The following is a 20,438-nucleotide window of genomic DNA, read 5'->3' as shown; positions in this document are numbered from 1 at the left end:
ATTGTATGGGAAATACTTCAAGAAGTTATGCGGGGACATCCTGTACTGTTAAATAGAGCACCTACTCTGCATAGATTAGGCATACAGGCCTTTCAACCCACTTTAGTAGAGGGGCGTACTATTTCTTTACACCCATTAGTGTGTAAGGGTTTCAATGCAGACTTTGATGGAGATCAAATGGCTGTTCATCTACCTTTATCCTTGGAAGCTCAGGCGGAAGCCCGTTTACTTATGTTTTCTCATATGAATCTCTTATCTCCTGCTATTGGGGATCCTATTTGCGTACCAACCCAAGACATGCTTATCGGGCTTTATGTATTAACAATTGGAAAGCGTCGAGGTATTTGTGCAAATAGATATAATAGTTTCAGAAACTATCCAAATTTAAAAGTCAATTACAATAATAATAATTCTAAGTATAGGAAAGATAAAGAACCCCATTTTTCTAGTTCTTATGATGCACTGGGAGCTTATAGACAAAAACTAATCAGTTTAGATAGTCCCTTGTGGCTACGATGGAACCTGGATCAACGCGTCATTGGGTCAAGAGAAGTTCCGATTGAAATTCAATATGAATCTTTGGGGACTTATCATGAGATTTATGCTCACTATCTAATAATGGGAAATAGAAAAAAAGAAATTCGTTCGATATACATTCGAACCACTCTTGGTCATATTTCTTTTTATAGAGAAATAGAGGAAGCCGTACAAGGATTTAGTCAGGCCTATTCATACACTACCTAAACAAGAAAGTTAGATTCGGCGATGCCCCTCCCCTTTGCTTTCGGGGGGCATTCCGATTTCCCTAGTATCATCATTATTTGCCACGCGAATCCAGATTGAGATTGAGGCAATTAAGTTAATTAAATTTTCGAATCACTGACTCAGGCCCATTGTCGAATCCTACTCAGCAATTGTCGAATCCTACTCAGCCGAAAAGGGGGTACTTATGTATGGCGGAACGGGCCAATCTGGTCTTTCATAATAAAGAGATAGACGGAACTGGTATGAAACGACTTATTAGCAGATTAATAGATCATTTTGGAATGGGATATACATCCCATATACTGGATCAACTAAAGACTCTGGGCTTCTATCAAGCCACTACTACATCGATTTCGTTAGGAATCGAGGATCTTTTAACAATACCCTCTAAGGGATGGTTAGTCCAAGACGCGGAACAACAGAGTTTTCTTTTGGAGAAACACTATTATTATGGGGCTGTACACGCGGTAGAAAAATTACGCCAATCTGTTGAGATATGGTATGCGACAAGTGAATATTTGAAACAAGAAATGAATTCAAATTTTCGGATAACGGATCCTTCTAATCCAGTCTATCTAATGTCTTTTTCAGGAGCCAGAGGAAATGCATCTCAAGTACACCAATTAGTAGGTATGAGAGGATTAATGTCGGACCCTCAAGGACAAATGATTGATTTACCTATTCAAAGCAATTTACGCGAGGGACTTTCTTTGACAGAATATATAATTTCCTGCTATGGAGCCCGCAAAGGGGTTGTAGATACTGCTGTACGAACAGCAGATGCTGGATATCTTACACGTAGACTTGTTGAAGTAGTTCAACATATTATTGTGCGTAGAAGAGATTGTGGTACTATCCGAGGTATTTCTGTAAGTCCTCAAAATGGGATGACGGAAAAACTTTTTGTCCAAACACTAATTGGTCGTGTATTAGCAGACGATATATATATCGGTTCACGATGCATTGCCGCGCGAAATCAAGATATTGGAATTGGATTAGTCAATCGATTCATAACTGCCTTTCGAGCACAACCATTTCGAGCACAACCAATATATATTAGAACCCCCTTTACTTGCCGAAGCACTTCTTGGATCTGTCAATTATGCTATGGCCGGAGTCCTACTCATAGTGATCTGGTGGAATTGGGAGAAGCCGTAGGTATTATTGCGGGTCAATCAATTGGGGAGCCAGGGACTCAACTAACATTAAGAACTTTTCATACTGGCGGAGTATTCACAGGGGGTACTGCCGACCTTGTACGATCCCCTTCGAATGGAAAAATCCAATTCAATGAGAATTTGGTTCACCCCACACGTACCCGTCATGGACAGCCTGCTTTTCTATGTTATATAGACTTGCATGTAACTATTCAGAGTCAAGATATTCTATATAGTGTGAATATTCCCTCAAAAAGCTTGATTCTAGTGCAAAATGATCAATATGTAAAATCTGAACAAGTAATTGCGGAGATTCGTGCCGGAACGTCCACTTTACATTTTAAAGAAAGGGTACAAAAGCATATTTATTCTGAATCAGACGGCGAAATGCACTGGAGTACTGATGTTTACCATGCGCCCGAATATCAATATGGTAATCTTCGTCGATTACCAAAAACAAGCCATTTATGGATATTATCCGTAAGTATGTGCAGATCCAGTATAGCGTCTTTTTCACTCCACAAGGATCAAGATCAAATGAATACTTATGGTAAAAAAGATAGGGAAATTCTTGATTATTCAACGTCGGATCGAATCATGTCCAATGGCCATTGGAATTTGATCTATCCTTCTATTTTTCAAGATAATTCAGATTTGTTGGCGAAAAAGCGAAGAAATAGGTTCGTCATTCCATTACAATATCATCAAGAACAAGAGAAAGAACTAATATCCTGTTTTGGGATTTCGATTGAAATCCCCTTTATGGGTGTTTTACGTAGAAATACTATTTTTGCTTATTTTGACGATCCCCGATACAGAAAAGATAAAAAGGGTTCAGGAATTGTTAAATTTAGATATAGGACCCTAGAAGAAGAATATAGGACTCGAGCGGAAGACTCAGAAGAGGAATATGAGACCCTAGAACACGAATACAGGACCCGAGAGGACGAATATGAAACCCTAGAAGAATCTAAATATGGAATCCTAGAAGACGAATACGAATATGAAACCCTAGAAAACGAATATGGGAGCCCAGAAAACAAATATGGGAACCCAGAGAACGAATATAGGACTTTAGAGAAAGACTCAGAAGAGGAATATGGGAACCCAGAGAGCAAATATAGGACCCAAGAGGACGAATATGGAACTTTAGAAGAAGACTCAGAAGACGAATATGGCAGCCCCGGGGAAAGCGGCGAGGAAAAATATGGTACTTTAGAGGAAGACTCAGAAGAAGACTCAGAGGACGAATACGAGAGCCCAGAGGAAGATTCCATCTTAAAAAAAGAGGGTTTGATTGAGCATCGAGGAACAAAAGAATTTAGTCTAAAATACCAAAAAGAAGTAGATCGGTTTTTTTTCATTCTTCAAGAACTTCATATCTTGCCGAGATCTTCATCCCTAAAGATACTTGACAATAGTATTATTGGAGTGGATACACAACTCACAAAAAATACAAGAAGTGGACTAGGCGGACTGGTCCGAGTGAAGAGAAAAAAAAGCCATACGGAACTCAAAATATTTTCCGGAGATATTCATTTTCCTGAAGAGGCAGATAAGATATTAGGTGGGTGTTTGATACCGCCAGAAAGACAAAAAAAAGATTCTAAGGAATCAAAAAAAAAGAAAAATTGGGTCTATGTTCAACGGAAAAAAATTCTCAAGAGCAAGGAAAAGTATTTTGTTTCCGTTCGCCCTACAGTGGCATATGAAATGGACGAAGGAAGAAATTTAGCAACACTTTTCCCGCAGGATCTCTTGCAAGAAGAAAATAATCTCCAAATTCGACTTGTCAATTTTATTTATCATGAAAATAGCAAGTTAACTCAAAGAATTTATCACACAAATAGTCAATTTGTTAGAACTTGCTTAGTAGTGAATTGGGAACAAGAAGAAAAAGAAAAGGCTGGTGCTTCCCTTGTTGAGGTAAGAGCAAATGATCTTATTCGCGATTTCCTAAGAATTGAGTTAGTCAAGTCCACTATTTCGTATACACGAAAAAGGTATGATAGGACAAGTGGAGGACCGACTCCCCATAATAGGTTAGATCGCGCCAATAGCAATTCTTTTTATTCCAAGGCGAAGATTGAATCACTTAGCCAACATCAAGAAGCTATTGGCACTTTGTTGAATCGAAATAAAGAATACCAATCTTTGATGATTTTGTCGGCATCCAACTGTTCTCGAATTGGTTTATTCAAGAATTCAAAACATCCCAATGCGATAAAAGAATGGAATCCTAGAATTCCTATTCTAGAAATTTTTGGGCCCTTAGGGGCTATTGTAGCTAGTATATCGCATTTTTCTTCATCTTACTATTTACTAACGCATAATAAAATCCTGCTAAAAAAATATTTGTTCGTTGACAATTTGAAACAAACCTTCCAAGTACTTCAAGAACTTAAATACTCTTTAATAGATGAAAATAAAAGGATTTCCAATTTCGATAGTAACATAATGTTGGATCCATTCCTTTTGAATTGTCACTTTGTCCATCATGATTCTTGGGAAGAGACATTGGCAATAATTCACCTTGGACAATTTATTTGTGAAAATGTATGTCTATTTAAATCGCACATAAAAAAATCTGGTCAAATTTTCAGTGTAAATATGGATTCCTTTGTTATAAGAGCAGCTAAACCTTATTTGGCCACTACAGGAGCAACTGTTAATGGTCATTATGGAGAAATCCTTTACAAGGGAGATAGGTTAGTTACGTTTATATATGAAAAATCGAGATCTAGTGACATAACGCAAGGTCTTCCAAAAGTGGAACAAATCTTTGAAGCGCGTTCAATTGATTCATTATCCCCCAATCTCGAAAGGAGAATTGAGGATTGGAATGAGCGTATACCAAGAATTCTTGGGGTCCCTTGGGGATTCTTGATTGGAGCTGAGCTAACCATAGCCCAAAGTCGTATTTCTTTGGTTAATAAAATCCAAAAGGTTTATCGATCCCAAGGGGTACAGATCCATAATAGACATATAGAGATTATTATACGCCAAGTAACATCAAAAGTGCGGGTTTCCGAAGATGGAATGTCTAATGTTTTTTCGCCTGGGGAATTAATCGGACTATTGCGAGCGGAACGAGCAGGGCGAGCTTTGGATGAATCGATCTATTATCGGGCAATCTTATTGGGAATAACAAGGGCTTCCCTGAATACCCAAAGTTTCATATCTGAAGCAAGTTTTCAAGAAACTGCTCGAGTTTTAGCAAAAGCTGCCCTACGAGGTCGCATTGATTGGTTGAAAGGCTTGAAAGAAAACGTAGTTCTGGGGGGGATTATACCTGTTGGTACCGGATTCCAAAAATTTGTGCATCGTTCCCCACAAGACAAGAACCTTTATTTCGAAATAAAAAAAAAAAATCTATTCGCGTCGGAAATGAGAGATTTTTTGTTTCTCCATACAGAATTAGTTTCTTCAGATTCTGACGTAACAAACAATTTTTATGAGACATAAAAACCCCCATTTAACATTTAACCCTAAGGATACATAAAACATATTTTTTACTTTACTAGACTTTTGAACTTAGAACACTAACAGGTTAAATTTTAGATTTTTAAGATTTTTATTTTAATAAGTAAAACAAGTCAGTTAATTCATTAAATTAAGGTTTTGTTTATACCATGTATCAATGTATCAATGGCCAACTCTTAGTACAAGGTTCTCTCAGAACAATTATTATTTTATTTATTTCAAGCTATTTCGGATCTTTCTTAATCTTCAAAAAGAAATAAATTCCGTAATGGAATGTTAGGATGAAAAAAAAAGGAAGTGTGGAAAAAATGACAAGAAGATATTGGAACATTAATTTGAAAGAGATGATAGAAGCAGGAGTTCATTTTGGTCATGGTATTAAGAAATGGAATCCTAAAATGGCCCCTTACATTTCGGCAAAGCGTAAAGGTACTCATATTATAAATCTCGCTAGAACGGCCCGTTTTTTATCAGAAGCTTGTGATTTAGTTTTTGATGCAGCAAGTCAGGGAAAAAGTTTCTTAATTGTTGGTACCAAAAAAAGAGCAACAGATTTAGTAGCATCAGCTGCAATAAGGGCTCGTTGTCATTATGTTAATAAAAAGTGGTTCAGTGGTATGTTAACGAATTGGTCGATTACGAAAACTAGACTTTCTCAATTTAGAGACTTAAGAGCGGAAGAAAAAATGGGAAAATTCCACCATCTCCCAAAAAGAGATGTGGCAATCTTGAAGAGAAAATTATCTACCTTACAAAGGTATCTCGGCGGGATCAAATATATGACGAGATTGCCAGACATTGTGATCGTCCTTGATCAGCAAAAAGAGTATATAGCTCTTCGGGAATGTGCCATTTTGGGAATTCCTACTATTTCTTTAGTCGATACAAATTGTGACCCGGATCTCGCGAATATATCGATTCCAGCCAACGATGACACTATGACTTCAATTCGATTGATTCTTAACAAATTAGTATTTTCAATTTGTGAGGGCCGTTCTCTCTATATAAGAAATCGTTGATTAAGAATATATAGTGAATTCTTGGACAACTGCGTAGATTTATGGAATGACTTACTATATCTTTTTTTGCATAGAATTTGTTTTGCATAGAAAAAAGAAGGGGAATATTGATATATATTAGAGGGTATTGATATATATTATGATCTGATGTGCTTTCTTGGTATCCTAAATATCAAATTAATAGTTCAAGTTGCTGAGTTGAGAAAGAGATGGTTGAATCAAAAGAATTCCTTTTTTGAAGTTCAATTTTTATCAGAGGACAATATGAATATTATACCTTGTTCCATTAAAACACTCAAGGGGTTATACGATATATCGGGTGTAGAAGTAGGCCAACACTTCTATTGGCAAATAGGAGGTTTTCAAATTCATGCCCAGGTACTCATCACTTCTTGGGTCGTAATTACTATCTTGCTAGGTTCAGTTGTCATAGCTGTTCGGAATCCACAAACCATCCCGACCGACGGGCAGAATTTTTTTGAATATGTCCTTGAGTTTATTCGAGACTTGAGCAAAACTCAGATTGGAGAAGAATATGGTCCCTGGGTTCCCTTTATTGGAACTATGTTCCTTTTTATTTTTGTTTCAAATTGGTCGGGTGCTCTTTTACCTTGGAAAATTATAGAGTTACCCCATGGGGAATTAGCAGCGCCCACGAATGATATAAATACTACTGTTGCTTTAGCTTTACTCACGTCAGCGGCATATTTTTATGCTGGTCTTAGCAAAAAAGGATTGAGCTATTTCGAGAAATATATTAAACCAACCCCAATCCTTTTACCAATTAACATCCTAGAAGATTTCACAAAACCATTATCGCTTAGCTTTCGACTTTTCGGGAATATATTGGCGGATGAATTAGTCGTTGTTGTTCTTGTTTCTTTAGTCCCCTTAGTAATCCCTATACCGGTCATGTTTCTTGGATTATTTACAAGCGGTATTCAAGCTCTTATTTTTGCAACATTAGCCGCAGCCTATATAGGTGAATCCATGGAGGGTCATCATTGAATTGACTAGTTTTGGAATATAGTATTTTTTTTTTCAGCTTAGCTCAATTCATGCATGGTTCCAGATAATCTGCTTGGTTGCAATAGTTAGAAATGCGTATGAATATATAGCCTAGAGTTGTAGGAGAGAGAATAGAATAGACTATATTATGGAATTTTCAAAGTATATATGCATTAAGGAGGGTGGAGTCAGGCTAGATCTATACTATAATAAATATCCTTAATATCTATAAGTGGAGTCCTCTTTTATGCGGGTTTCCACTTTAAGCAATGATTTTAGAATCCGATTCAATAGAAAATGAGAAAATATGCAAACAAAATAGAAGAAACAAATGTATATAGGATATTGATATTATATTATATATTCCTAGGTTAGATTCATTATCTAATCCGATATATGGATATAGAATTCCCTTCTATGTAGTTCGGACAATTCACATTTCAATTTGATTTCAATTTGTACTTTTTAGTTACTTTACTTCTCCCCAATAGAGCTTAGAAGTAAGAATTTTTTGGTTGATTGTATCCTTAACCATTTCTTTTTTTTTGACACGAGGAACTACTCACCATGAATCCACTAATTGCTGCTGCTTCTGTTATTGCTGCTGGATTGGCCGTAGGGCTTGCTTCTATTGGACCTGGAGTTGGTCAAGGTACTGCTGCAGGACAAGCTGTAGAAGGTATTGCGAGACAGCCAGAAGCAGAAGGTAAAATACGAGGTACTTTATTGCTTAGTCTAGCTTTTATGGAAGCTTTAACAATTTATGGACTAGTTGTGGCACTAGCGCTTTTATTTGCGAACCCTTTTGTTTAATCCTAAAAAAAAAAGTTCTTTCGATTTCGATTAGATACTTTTTTCTTTTTTTAGTAAATTGGTATTTGCTTCCGCAATTCCAATTATATCAATACTTTATTTAATTTACTCCTATTTATTACTCCTGGAATTATCTATTTATCGGGACAGATAATACCGCATTCTAGGAAGGGCTGAGTTGAGTATGATTAATTTAGAAGATATGCTCGCCTTCTTATTTCCCGTCCTTAGTTTAGGAAAGTGGAAAGTTTTTTCCTTTTATTTTAGGAATTTTGGGAACGGAACATTTCAACAAAGGAAGCCTTTCACCGGTCAAACAAGACCTAAGACTTAATCTAAAAGAAATTACTAGATTGAATCTATTTGCATTAAAAAAACCGATCAAAAAAGGGCGAGCGAAGTAAGTGATCGAAAAACTTTGTTCTTTGTTCGTCCTATCTATAAGAGGAGAGCATATGAAAAATGTAACCCATTCTTTCGTTTTTTTAGCTCACTGGCCATCCGCTGGCAGTTTCGGGCTTAATACCGATATTTTAGCAACAAATCTAATAAATCTAACTGTAGTGGTTGGTGTTTTGATTTTTTTTGGAAAGGGAGTGTGTGCGAGTTGTCTATTTCAAGAATAGATTGGATCTATCCGGCTGCACTTTAGAATATTTTTTAGTATTTTTCGGATAAATAAGAAAAGGGTGCACGATCTCGACGAATTACTTCTGAATAAATTCAGAAATCATATGGAAGAACCATAGCATTTCGCGACTCATTGGTAAATCAATTTTGATTCTCTATAAACCAAGAATGTGAGACCATTAACACGGTTAAAGCTAAACTGCTTGAAGTCCAGGCAAAAAGAGGTACTCTTTCTACAACTATATTAGTATTAGTACCGAATTTAAACGGGAAATAGCTAATGTAAAATTTATCTGATATAGAACACTCATATCGATAAAATGGTTTGAACTATTTACTAGAAAAAAAAAGAAGGGGCACCCTGCCCTTTTTTAACCAATGCCGAATCGACGACCTATGTATAAAAAAGAGAAATTTTTTGGATTTGAAGAAAAAAAAAAAAGAATTCTATTAATTTTCATTTTCCATTTATTTAGTTAGTTTTTCTTAATGAAATTGAAATTATTAACTAAAGGGCAAATATAAATAAAGAAACAACTTTGCTGACCATGATATATTTTTATCTAGGCGGAAGAGTCCTCTTAATATTTATCTAGTCTTATATAGGTTTCGGTATATTGAAATATAAACATAAAAAATAAGATAGAGGATAGGCTCATTACTTATACTTAAAAAAAGATATGGAAATTGCTATAGCAAAAAAAGAAAAAAAGGAGCGTGAGAGCCAAATGAATCGAAAGATTCATGTTTGGTTCGGGAAGAGATCATAAAAGTTGTAAACTTACAAAATAATCTACTTTCATTAAAAGATTTATTAGATAATCGAAAACAGAGGATCTTGAGTACTATTCGAAATTCAGAAGAATTGCGTAGAGGGACCATTGAGCAACTCGAAAAAGCTCGGATTCGATTACAGAAAGTCGAACTAGAAGCGGATGAGTATCGAATGAATGGATACTCTGAGATAGAACGAGAAAAAGCAAATTTGATTAATGCTACTTCTATTAGTTTGGAACAATTAGAAAAGTCTAAAAACGAAACCCTTTATTTTGAAAAACAAAGGGCAATGAATCAGGTCCGACAGCGGGTTTTCCAACAGGCCGTACAAGGAGCTCTAGGAACTCTGAATAGTTGTTTGAATACCGAGTTACATTTCCGTACGATTCGTGCTAATATTGGCATTCTCGGGTCCCTGGAATGGAAGAGATAATTAAATTAATTAGGCCTTGAACTTCTACTTTCGTTTAGAATTTAGGCATTATTTTTCCCCTTGCTTTCGAAAAAAGAGTCAAGAAACACTAATGGCAACCCTTCGAGTCGACGAAATTCATAAAATTCTCCGCGAACGTATTGAACAATATAATAGGAAAGTAGGGATTGAGAATATAGGTCGCGTAGTTCAAGTGGGGGATGGGATTGCTCGTATTATAGGTCTTGGTGAAATAATGTCGGGTGAATTAGTCCAATTTGCAGAAGGTACTAGGGGTATTGCTCTGAATTTGGAATCCAAAAATGTTGGGATTGTATTAATGGGCGATGGGTTGATGATACAAGAGGGCAGTTTTGTAAAAGCAACAGGAAGAATTGCTCAGATACCCGTGAGTGAGGCTTACTTGGGTCGTGTTGTAAATGCTCTGGCTAAACCTATTGATGGGAAAGGCGAAATTATAGCTTCCGAATCTCGCTTAATTGAATCTCCTGCTCCAAGTATAATTTCCAGGCGTTCCGTATACGAACCTCTTCAAACAGGGCTTATTGCTATCGATTCGATGATTCCTATAGGGCGCGGTCAGCGAGAGTTAATTATTGGGGACAGACAGACTGGCAAAACAGCAGTAGCTACAGATACAATTCTCAATCAAAAAGGGCAAGGTGTAATATGTGTTTATGTAGCTATCGGTCAAAGAGCATCCTCCGTAGCTCAAGTAGTAACTACTTTCCATGAGGAGGGGGCCATGGAATACACTATTGTAGTAGCTGAAATGGCGGATTCACCTGCTACATTACAATACCTCGCTCCTTATACGGGAGCAGCCCTGGCTGAGTATTTTATGTACCGCGAACGGCATACTTTAATAATTTATGATGATCTCTCCAAACAGGCACAAGCTTATCGCCAAATGTCCCTTCTATTAAGAAGACCTCCCGGCCGTGAGGCTTATCCAGGGGATGTTTTTTATTTGCATTCACGCCTTTTAGAAAGAGCCGCTAAATTAAATTCTCTTTTAGGCGAAGGAAGTATGACCGCTTTACCAATAGTTGAGACTCAATCTGGAGACGTTTCCGCCTATATTCCTACTAATGTAATCTCCATTACAGATGGACAAATATTCTTATCGGCGGATCTATTCAATGCCGGAATTCGACCCGCTATTAATGTGGGTATTTCTGTTTCCAGAGTAGGATCCGCGGCTCAAATTAAAGCCATGAAACAAGTAGCTGGCAAATCAAAATTGGAACTAGCTCAATTCGCAGAGTTACAAGCCTTTGCACAATTCGCCTCTGCTCTCGATAAAACAAGTCAGAATCAATTGGCAAGGGGTCGACGATTAAGGGAATTGCTTAAACAATCCCAGGCAAATCCTCTCCCAGTGGAAGAGCAGATAGCTACTATTTATACCGGAACAAGAGGATATCTTGATTCGTTAGAAATCGAACAGGTAAATAAATTTCTGGATGAGTTACGTAAACACCTAAAAGATACTAAACCTCAATTCCAAGAAATTATATCTTCTAGCAAGACATTCACCGAGCAAGCGGAAATCCTTTTGAAGGAAGCTATTCAGGAACAGCTGGAACGGTTTTCCCTTCAGTAACAAATAAATTTGGCATATCTACTCTTGTTATTTTGCATGTCTACTCTTGTTATTTGAATCATGCAAAAAAGTTTTCTTTGTTTTTAGTTTAGTATAGTTATTTAAAGAATAGATAGAAATAAGATTGCGTCCAATAGGATTTGAACCTATACCAAAGGTTTAGAAGACCTCTGTCCTATCCATTAGACAATGGACGCTTTTCTTTCGTATTTTATTCTTTCTTTTATTCTTTCTTTTATTTGTTGTCTTCTTCCGAGAAAAAACTGTTAGACCAAAACTCTTTTAGGAAATCAAAAAATCCAGATACAAATGGATGATGTATATATCATGCATATATCATTAAAGAAGGAGTATGGGGCCGGTAGTGGGAATCGAACCCGCAACCCCAAGGTTATGAGACTTATGAGCTACCAAACTGCTCTATACTCTTAAACTAAAGAGGGGTAACTAGTGGATAAAAGAGGGTTCGATACGTCCCTCTACCATATCTATACAAATAGAATAGTCCATTTATACAGAATGGTAAAGAGGGCTCCTCTATGATTATCAATTCCAGAAATCCATACAAATACGAAAGGGTATTTTATCCTTACCAACTGGATCTTGTTGCACCCGGTAATAAACATTCATAAACCATTTCTCGAAGTACGTGTCCGGATAGCCCAAAATGTCGATAGTTAGCTCTAGGTCTTCCGGTCAAAAAACAACGTCGATGAAGGCGTGTAGGTGCACTATTACGCGGTAGGGATTGCAATTTTTCTCGCATTTTCGTTTTTTCACTCAAACTCAAGGGAGAAACTTTGCTTCTTATCTTTTTTTTTAAAGATTGACGAATCAAATGATATTTCTGTTCTAATTTCTGCCGCTTCTTCTCCCTCTGAATCAAACTCTTTTTTGCCATAATGTGCCGTTGCTATTATTATCAAGTATACGGTTCTAATCCTAGATGGAAAAATAAATAGAAAAAGAAATTTAAGAAGGCGGATCCTCCCTCTCTATCAAGAGTAATGAACTAGGTGCTGATACAGTACAAAAAAACAAACTAAATTAACCAAACTTGCCTGATGTTGAGGCAATCAAGAAAGCTGCATAAGTGAATATATAACCCACGGAAAAGTGAGCTAATCCAACCAATCTTGCTTGCACAATGGAAAGAGCCACAGGCTTATCTCTCCAGCGAATTAAATTAGCTAAAGGTGTGCGTTCATGAGCCCATGCTAAAGTCTCAATTAATTCCTGCCAATACCCCCGCCAAGAAATTAAGAACATAAATCCAGTAGCCCAAACAAGATGTCCAAATAAGAACATCCAAGCCCATACCGATAAACTATTCATCCCAAAAGGATTATATCCATTGATAAGTTGTGAAGAGTTTAACCATAGGTAATCTCTTAACCATCCCATCAAATAAGTGGAGGATTCATTAAATTGTGAAACGTTGCCCTGCCATAATGTGATATGTTTCCAATGCCAATAAAAAGTAACCCACCCAATGGTATTTAACATCCAGAAAACTGCCAAATAAAATGCGTCCCAAGCAGAAATATCACAAGTACCGCCGCGCCCTGGGCCGTCACAAGGAAAACTATACCCAAAATCCTTTTTATCCGGCATTAATTTGGAACCGCGTGCGTCTAAAGCGCCCTTTACTAAAATCAATGTAGTTGTATGCAAACCTAGAGCAATAGCATGATGAACCAAGAAATCCCCAGGTCCTATTGTTAAGAAAAGCGAATTACTATTCTCATTAACAGCATTCAACCATCCGGGCAACCATAGGCTTCGACCCGCATTGAAAGCGGGGCCATTCGTTGAAGATAAGAGTATATCGAACCCATATGTCGTCTTGCCATGAGCAGATTGTATCCATTGGGCAAATATAGGTTCGATCAAGATTTGCTTTTCTGGAGTACCAAAAGCAAGCATGACGTCGTTATGAACATAAAGGCCCAAGGTATGGAATCCTAGAAAGAGGCTAGCCCAACTTAAATGAGATATGATAGCTTCTTTATGGTCTAACATTCTTGCCAATACATTATCCTCATTCTGTTCCGGATTGTAATCCCTAATGAAAAAAATAGCTCCATGAGCAAAAGCCCCTGTCATGATGAACCCCGCAATATATTGGTGATGAGTATATAAAGCAGCTTGAGTAGTAAAGTCTTGTGCTATGAATGCATAAGGAGGTAAAGAGTACATATGTTGAGCTACTAAGGAAGTAATAACCCCTAAAGAAGCTAGAGCAAGACCTAACTGAAAATGAATCGAATTGTTGATTGTGTCATAAAGGCCCTTATGCCCACGCCCTAATCGACCCCCCGGAGGAGTATGCGCTTCTAAAAGATCTTTAATACTGTGCCCAATTCCGAAGTTAGTTCGATACATGTGACCGGCAATGAGAAAAATAAATGCAATAGCTAAATGATGGTGAGCCATATCAGTCAGCCACAAACTTTGTGTTTGTGGATGGAATCCCCCAAGAAGAGTTAGAATGGCAGTTCCCGCTCCTTGAGCGGTACCAAATAAATGATTACTCGAATCAGGGTTTTGGGCATAAAGATTCCACTGACCCGTCAAAAGGGGTCCCAACCCCTGGGGATAGGGTAATACATCTAAGAAATTATTCCATCGAACGTACTCCCCCCTGGATGCGGGAATAGCAACATGAACTAAATGTCCTGTCCAAGCCAAAGAACTTACCCCGAAAAGTCCTGACAAATGATGATTGAGACGAGATTCCGCGTTTTTGAACCACGAAAGGCTTGGTTTCCATTTGGGTTGTAGATGTAACCAACTCGCTATTAAGGACAGCGTAGAAAGAAATAATAGAAAAAGAGCTCCAGTATAAAGATCTTCATTGGTGCGTAATCCTATTGTATACCACCACTGATAAACCCCAGAATAAGCAATATTCACTGGACCAGCAGCACCTCCTCGAGTAAAGGCTTCCACAGCGGGTTGACCAAAATGAGGATCCCAAATCGCATGAGCAATAGGTCTTACGTGTAAAGGATCCTGTATCCATGATTCAAAATTTCCTTGCCAAGCTACATGAAACAGATTTCCGGACGTCCATAGAAAGATTATTGCTAATTGCCCAAAGTGAGAAGCAAAAATGTTCTGATAAAGACGTTCTTCAGTAATATCATCATGACTTTCGAAATCATGTGCGGTAGCAATACCAAACCAAATACGACGAGTAGTGGGGTCCTGAGCTAAGCCTTGGCTAAACCTGGGAAATCTTAATTCCATAATGCCTTTCAAATCCTCCTAGCCACTATCCTACTGCAATAATTCTCGCTAAGAAGAATGCCCATGTCGTGGCAATTCCACCCAGAAGGTAATGGGTTACTCCTACAGCACGTCCTTGTATAATGCTCAAGGCTCTAGGCTGAGTAGCAGGAGCAACTTTTAATTTGTTATGAGCCCAAACGATAGATTCAATGAGTTCTTGCCAATAACCACGGCCGCTGAATAAAAACATTAAACTGAAGGCCCAGACAAAATGAGCACCTAAGAAAAAAAGACCATATGCAGATAATGAAGAACCATAAGACTGAATGACTTGCGATGCCTGTGCCCACAAGAAATCTCGAAGCCACCCATTAATCGTAATGGAACTCTGTGCAAAGTTTCCCCCTGTAATATGAGTTACCACCCCTTGATCACTTATGGTACCCCAAACATCCGACTGCATTTTCCAACTGAAATGGAAAATGACTACCGAAATTGCATTGTACATCCAGAATAAACCTAAGAAAACATGATCCCAAGCAGATACTTGACATGTTCCCCCTCGGCCAGGCCCATCGCAAGGAAAGCGAAAACCTAGATTTGCTTTATCGGGTATCAAACGGGAACTCCGAGCAAATAAAACACCTTTCAAAAGTATTAATACAGTCACATGTATGGTAAATGCATGAATGTGATGGACTAAAAAATCTGCGGTTCCTAATGGAATCGGTAACAAAGCCACTTTGCCACCTACTGCTACTAACTCGCCGCCTCCCCACGTTAAGCTAGTACTTGTTGTTGCACCAGGAGCTGTTACGCCAGGCGCAGTAGCATGGATATTTTGTACCCATTGAGCAAAGATAGGTTGTAATTGTATGGCGGTATCCGAAAACATATCTTGTGGACGGCCTAAAGCACTCATGGTATCATTATGAATGTACAAGCCAAAACTGTGAAAACCTAGAAATATACATACCCAGTTAAGGTGGGATATGATTGCATCGCGGTGTCTAAGGACGCGATCTAATAGATCGTTGTATCGAGTAGTTGGATCATAGTCTCTTACCATAAAAATTGCTGCATGTGCAGCAGCACCGACTATTAGAAATCCGCCAATCCACATGTGGTGTGTGAACAAGGAAAGTTGTGTACCATAGTCAGTAGCTAGGTATGGATAGGGAGGCATAGAATACATATGATGAGCTACAACAATGGTTGTAGAGCCTAGCATAGCTAGGTTAAGAGATAATTGAGCATGCCATGACGTTGTTAAGATTTCATAAAGACCCTTATGGCCTTGTCCTGTAAATGGGCCCTTGTGAGCCTCCAAAATATCTTTAAGTCCATGGCCAATACCCCAGTTGGTCCTATACATATGACCTGCGATTAGGAAAAGAATAGCAATAGCTAAATGATGGTGTGCAATATCGGTCAGCCAGAGACCACCGGTTACTGGATCTAGTCCTCCACGAAAAGTCAGAAATTCTGCGTATTTGGACCAATTTAAAGTGAAAAAAGGGGTTGCTCCTTCGGCAAAACTAGGATAAAGTTGAGCCAAAAGGTCCCGATTCAAGATAAATTCATGAGGAAGTGGTATCTCTTTAGGATCCACCCCAGCGTCAAGAAATTGGTTAATTGGTAAAGATACATGAATTTGGTGTCCCGCCCAAGAAAGAGACCCAAGTCCTAATAATCCCGCTAAGTGGTGATTCAACATGGATTCTACATCTTGGAACCAGGCCAATTTGGGAGCGGCTTTGTGATAATGGAACCAACCAGCAAAAAGCATTAACGCTGCAAAAACCAATGCACCAATTGCAGTACAATAGAGTTGTAATTCACTAGTTATTCCAGATGCTCGCCAAAGCTGAAAAAAACCAGAGGTTATTTGGATTCCTCGGAAACCCCCACCTACATCACCATTCAATATTTCTTGCCCTACTATAGGCCAAACTACCTGAGCACTGGGTCCAATGTGAGTAGGATCACTTAGCCATGCTTCATAATTGGAAAAACGGGCACCATGAAAGTACATGCCACTCAACCAAAGAAAGATAATGGAAAGTTGCCCGAAATGAGCACTAAAAACTTTTCTAGAAATCTCCTCCAAATCACCAGTATGACTATCGAAATCGTGAGCATCAGCATGTAGGTTCCAGATCCAAGTGGTAGTATCAGGGCCCTTAGCTAGTGTTCTTGAGAAATGGCCGGGTCTCGCCCATTCCTCAAAAGATGTTTTTACAGGATCCCTATCCACAACAATTTTTACTTCTGGTTCCGGCGAACGAATAATCATTAACTCCTCCTCTTTCCGGACAAGACATACAAAGAGACCCGCCAACTGTCTTTTTTTTTAGTGAATCTTTGAAAGATAGATTTTGAAAGATAGATTTTGAAAGATAGATATTGTGATTAGTTCTTTTCTTTACTATACTACCACCCTTCTTTTTTTTTAGTTATTCACTGGAGCAATTATATATTAAAGTCAATCCGAGGCAAGTGTTCGGATCTATTATGACATAAAGGTTAGGTGCCTAACGGACATTGTTTATCTTGAAAAAACAAATATTTCTCGGCGTAAGAAAAAATCTTTTTTATTTTAAATTTAAGAAACTAGTGTATTTTTTTTTAGGGCATAAGCTCCTATCTATATCTACTTTCCTTGAGCATAATATAGGGTTTTTTATTTTTTATTTGATTCTAAATTCCAAGATAACTCATTAGAATTATTAATAAGATGGTTCTAATATATTAGCAATATTTAGATTGGCCCCCTTTTTTTTATTCACTTTATTACTTCTATTCTAGACCCTATCCCTATGGTTTATTCTTATGAAATATCTTATAAAATAGAAGGTATAAGAAATGGATATAATGAAATTCTTGATTCGATCTTACGACCTAATTTATTTGATTAATGGATCAACAACCAAACCATCCATTTTAGGAAAAAAAAGGAGCATGGTCTTATTCAAATTCAAAGCGCTTCGTAATCTTCAACCAGTTTTGTGCTTCAATATAATTTCCCGGAGTAAGCGCTATAGCTTGTTTCCAATATTCAGCAGCTTGATCAAACCAAGCTTCCGCAATTTCCGAATCACCCTCTAGAATGGCCTGTTCTCCTCGGTCGGAATAGGCAGTTCCTTCCCTTAGAACCGTACTTGAGAGTTTCCTACCTCATACGGCTCAGAAATTGCTATCTTAATTTCCCCTATCTTAACTGAATTCGATTTATCAAAAATCGATCCAATTTGTTCTTGTGTTAAGCAGAAGAAATTAATTACCTAAGTTTCAAACCCTAATTTTTCTCAATAATTAGTTTGATCTTTTTTCCCACCTTCAGAAGAATGAAGCATAGATAGATATAGAGCCTTCGTTCAAATTTTCTGAAAGGTAACTATCCCGGTTTCATATATGAAATCTCTATAGAATCCTTGAAAAAGACTTTTTTCCATAAGAAAGAAAAAAGAACTTACTATCTTTGGGATCTGATACTACACCGCTGCTTAATCCCTTAGTGGATCGGCTCTATTACATAAGCGGATTCCTAAATTTTGCCCCATATCATGGGATAAGTAAGCAGTTTTTTTTAGTTGTATCGACCCAGTCGCTCACTAATTGATCTTTACGGTGCTTTCTCTATCAATTTGAGAAACTTTATCCATAGAGTAGTAGTATAGGCCATACTTTCTTCGTTTTTTGATTCTCGTGAAGTGTCCTTCCTTCCTACAGCTGATAGGGAAAAATCGTTGTTTTTACGATCCCTATGTAGAAAGCCCTTTTTTCCAGTATTTACTAGAAAATTTGATCCTCTCTTTTTTTGTCTTTCTATAGTGGAGATAGTCGCACGTAATGACAGATCACGGCCATATTATTAAAAGCTTGCGGTAAGAAGGGGTTTCGTTCTAGTGCCCGGAAATAATATTCCAAAGCCTTTGTATGCTCTCCATTGCTTGTGTGTATAAGGCCTATGTTATAGAGTATATAACTTCGATCATAGGGATCGATTTCTAGTCGCGTAGCTTCATAATAATTTTGCAAAGCTTCCGCATAATTTCCTTCGGATTGAGCCAACATCCGTTACGGTCGTTCATTCTATTCAAAAAATCTCCGTTCCAAAACCGTACATGAGGTTTTCATCTCATACGGCTCCTCCCTTCTGTACATAATAGTACTAAGCGAAATAATCTTAATCTATAGAATCAAAATAGAATTAGTCCCGTCTCATTATGAACCGAAAGGGGCTGGTATTTTTCCAAGAAATCTCTAGCCAACCTTCCCACAAGAGGTTTTTCTTAACACCAATGAATTCTATTAATGCTAGAGGAAAACGATAGCTCCAATAATTTCTTTGTTCTCAACGCCTCCTATTTAGAGGAATTAGCTACTTCAACGATCTTTGATGGTTATAGGGGTATCCAAAGTACAAACCTGATGGTTGTTTGTTATCCCAACCATTCTTCCCAGCCCTGATACCGATCAGGAAAGGGGTAATTTCTACCAAAGTTTTTCTCTTGTTGATTCCTATTTCTAGGTGTAGTGCTTTTCTCCCCTATGCTGCCTACGGATACTAATAGAGTGGCCTGTAATCCATACCATACCATATCCTGTAGGTGTAACCTTTCGCTCAATACTCAAATCTACAATTGAAGTATCTGAAGCCGCATCAATCGAGGATACACGACGGAAGGAATTGTTAGTTCGCCTCACCTTCCCGAAGCGTGGGTTTGCTTGCTTTACAAATTTGGTTCTCTCTATGCCAACCCCTTTTCTTTTTCCTAAGACTGAGGTATAGGTAGGTCTAAAAAAAAGCAAAAAAAAAAAGAGTCAAATCGCACCATCTCTATAATAAGTAAATGCCTTTTTTTCTCCTGAGGTTGTCGGAATTATTCGCAATAAAATATTGGCTATAATTGAGAAGGTCTTATCAATGAAATTTCCATTTACACGGGATCTAGGCATAATTCCCAAGCCATTCTATATAGAATTGTTTTCATTCCTTCACAAAATAACATAAAAACAAACACATTCGATTCTTATAATTATAAATAGATTGATCCATATGCTCTAAATCCATATGTTTTAAATGGATAAGAGAGATATGGATTTTCCGCTCAGCTCAAATTGTATCCTTTTCCTTCTGCTTGGACACGAAGAGATATGCAATATTTGACTAAGACTGGATTTCATTCCACTTTCCTATTTCTGAACAACAACTTATGTCATCAACTATTTCGTGTTTTCAAAGTTATTAATTGTCTCATACTCTATTTTTGATTTCAATGGTGTAGCGTATCTTATGCAAACGGAATTCTAAGGTTTCTTTATTTTATTATGCAATAAGAAGAATTCTTGCATTCTCTTTTTCTTTAGTTGCGGGAAAACCTAAATTAAAACTTTTATTTTATAGCGAGCGCAATTTCTAGTAAAAAATCCTGTATCCTTCCACCTAGATCAAAAGGAATTTTTCCAATAGAACTAGGGAACCCCCGAGCGGTTGCGGTTGTACCTGT

The 20,438-nt window shown here is 37.7% G+C and overlaps 6 protein-coding genes and 1 non-coding gene across 7 annotated transcripts; 3 read left to right on the top strand and 4 right to left on the bottom strand.

Moving 5' to 3' along the window:
* Positions 1-931: 931 nt before the first annotated feature.
* Positions 932-6,085, top strand: LOC123423305 (DNA-directed RNA polymerase subunit beta''). The gene has a single exon (XM_045107815.1). The coding sequence runs from the start codon at positions 954-956 to the stop codon at positions 5,385-5,387; it is 4,434 nt and encodes a 1,477-aa protein (XP_044963750.1). The 5' UTR covers positions 932-953; the 3' UTR covers positions 5,388-6,085.
* A 107-nt stretch (positions 6,086-6,192) lies between these two features.
* Positions 6,193-7,515, top strand: LOC123423315 (ATP synthase subunit a, chloroplastic). Its single transcript, XM_045107824.1, has one exon. It carries the CDS (start codon positions 6,572-6,574, stop codon positions 7,430-7,432), a length of 861 nt encoding a protein of 286 aa, XP_044963759.1. The 5' UTR covers positions 6,193-6,571; the 3' UTR covers positions 7,433-7,515.
* Positions 7,516-10,077: 2,562 nt separating this feature from the next.
* Positions 10,078-11,797, top strand: LOC123423312 (ATP synthase subunit alpha, chloroplastic). Its single transcript, XM_045107821.1, has one exon. The coding sequence runs from the start codon at positions 10,177-10,179 to the stop codon at positions 11,689-11,691; it is 1,515 nt and encodes a 504-aa protein (XP_044963756.1). The 5' UTR covers positions 10,078-10,176; the 3' UTR covers positions 11,692-11,797.
* Positions 11,798-11,816: 19 nt separating this feature from the next.
* On the bottom strand, positions 11,817-11,888 carry TRNAR-UCU. Its single transcript has one exon. It is a non-coding gene; the product is annotated as a tRNA-Arg (tRNA).
* A 5-nt stretch (positions 11,889-11,893) lies between these two features.
* Positions 11,894-15,035, bottom strand: LOC123423308 (photosystem I P700 chlorophyll a apoprotein A2). Its single transcript, XM_045107818.1, has one exon. The coding sequence runs from the start codon at positions 14,941-14,943 to the stop codon at positions 12,739-12,741; it is 2,205 nt and encodes a 734-aa protein (XP_044963753.1). The 5' UTR covers positions 14,944-15,035; the 3' UTR covers positions 11,894-12,738.
* On the bottom strand, positions 14,969-17,421 carry LOC123423307 (photosystem I P700 chlorophyll a apoprotein A1). Its single transcript, XM_045107817.1, has one exon. It carries the CDS (start codon positions 17,219-17,221, stop codon positions 14,969-14,971), a length of 2,253 nt encoding a protein of 750 aa, XP_044963752.1. The 5' UTR covers positions 17,222-17,421.
* A 101-nt stretch (positions 17,422-17,522) lies between these two features.
* LOC123423316 (photosystem I assembly protein Ycf3) lies at positions 17,523-20,419 on the bottom strand. Its single transcript, XM_045107825.1, has 3 exons — positions 19,764-20,419; positions 18,777-19,004; positions 17,523-18,053 (listed from the first exon to the last, which is right to left on the bottom strand). The coding sequence occupies exons 1-3, from the start codon at positions 19,885-19,887 to the stop codon at positions 17,893-17,895; spliced, it is 513 nt and encodes a 170-aa protein (XP_044963760.1). The 5' UTR covers positions 19,888-20,419; the 3' UTR covers positions 17,523-17,892.
* Positions 20,420-20,438: the final 19 nt, after the last annotated feature.

This window comes from Hordeum vulgare, unplaced genomic scaffold (genome assembly GCF_904849725.1).
Source record: "Hordeum vulgare subsp. vulgare unplaced genomic scaffold, MorexV3_pseudomolecules_assembly, whole genome shotgun sequence".
In the NCBI taxonomy this organism is placed as follows: Eukaryota; Viridiplantae; Streptophyta; class Magnoliopsida; order Poales; family Poaceae; genus Hordeum; species Hordeum vulgare.
Note: the sequence above shows the minus strand (reverse complement) of the source record. Positions and strands in the feature narration are given on the sequence as shown.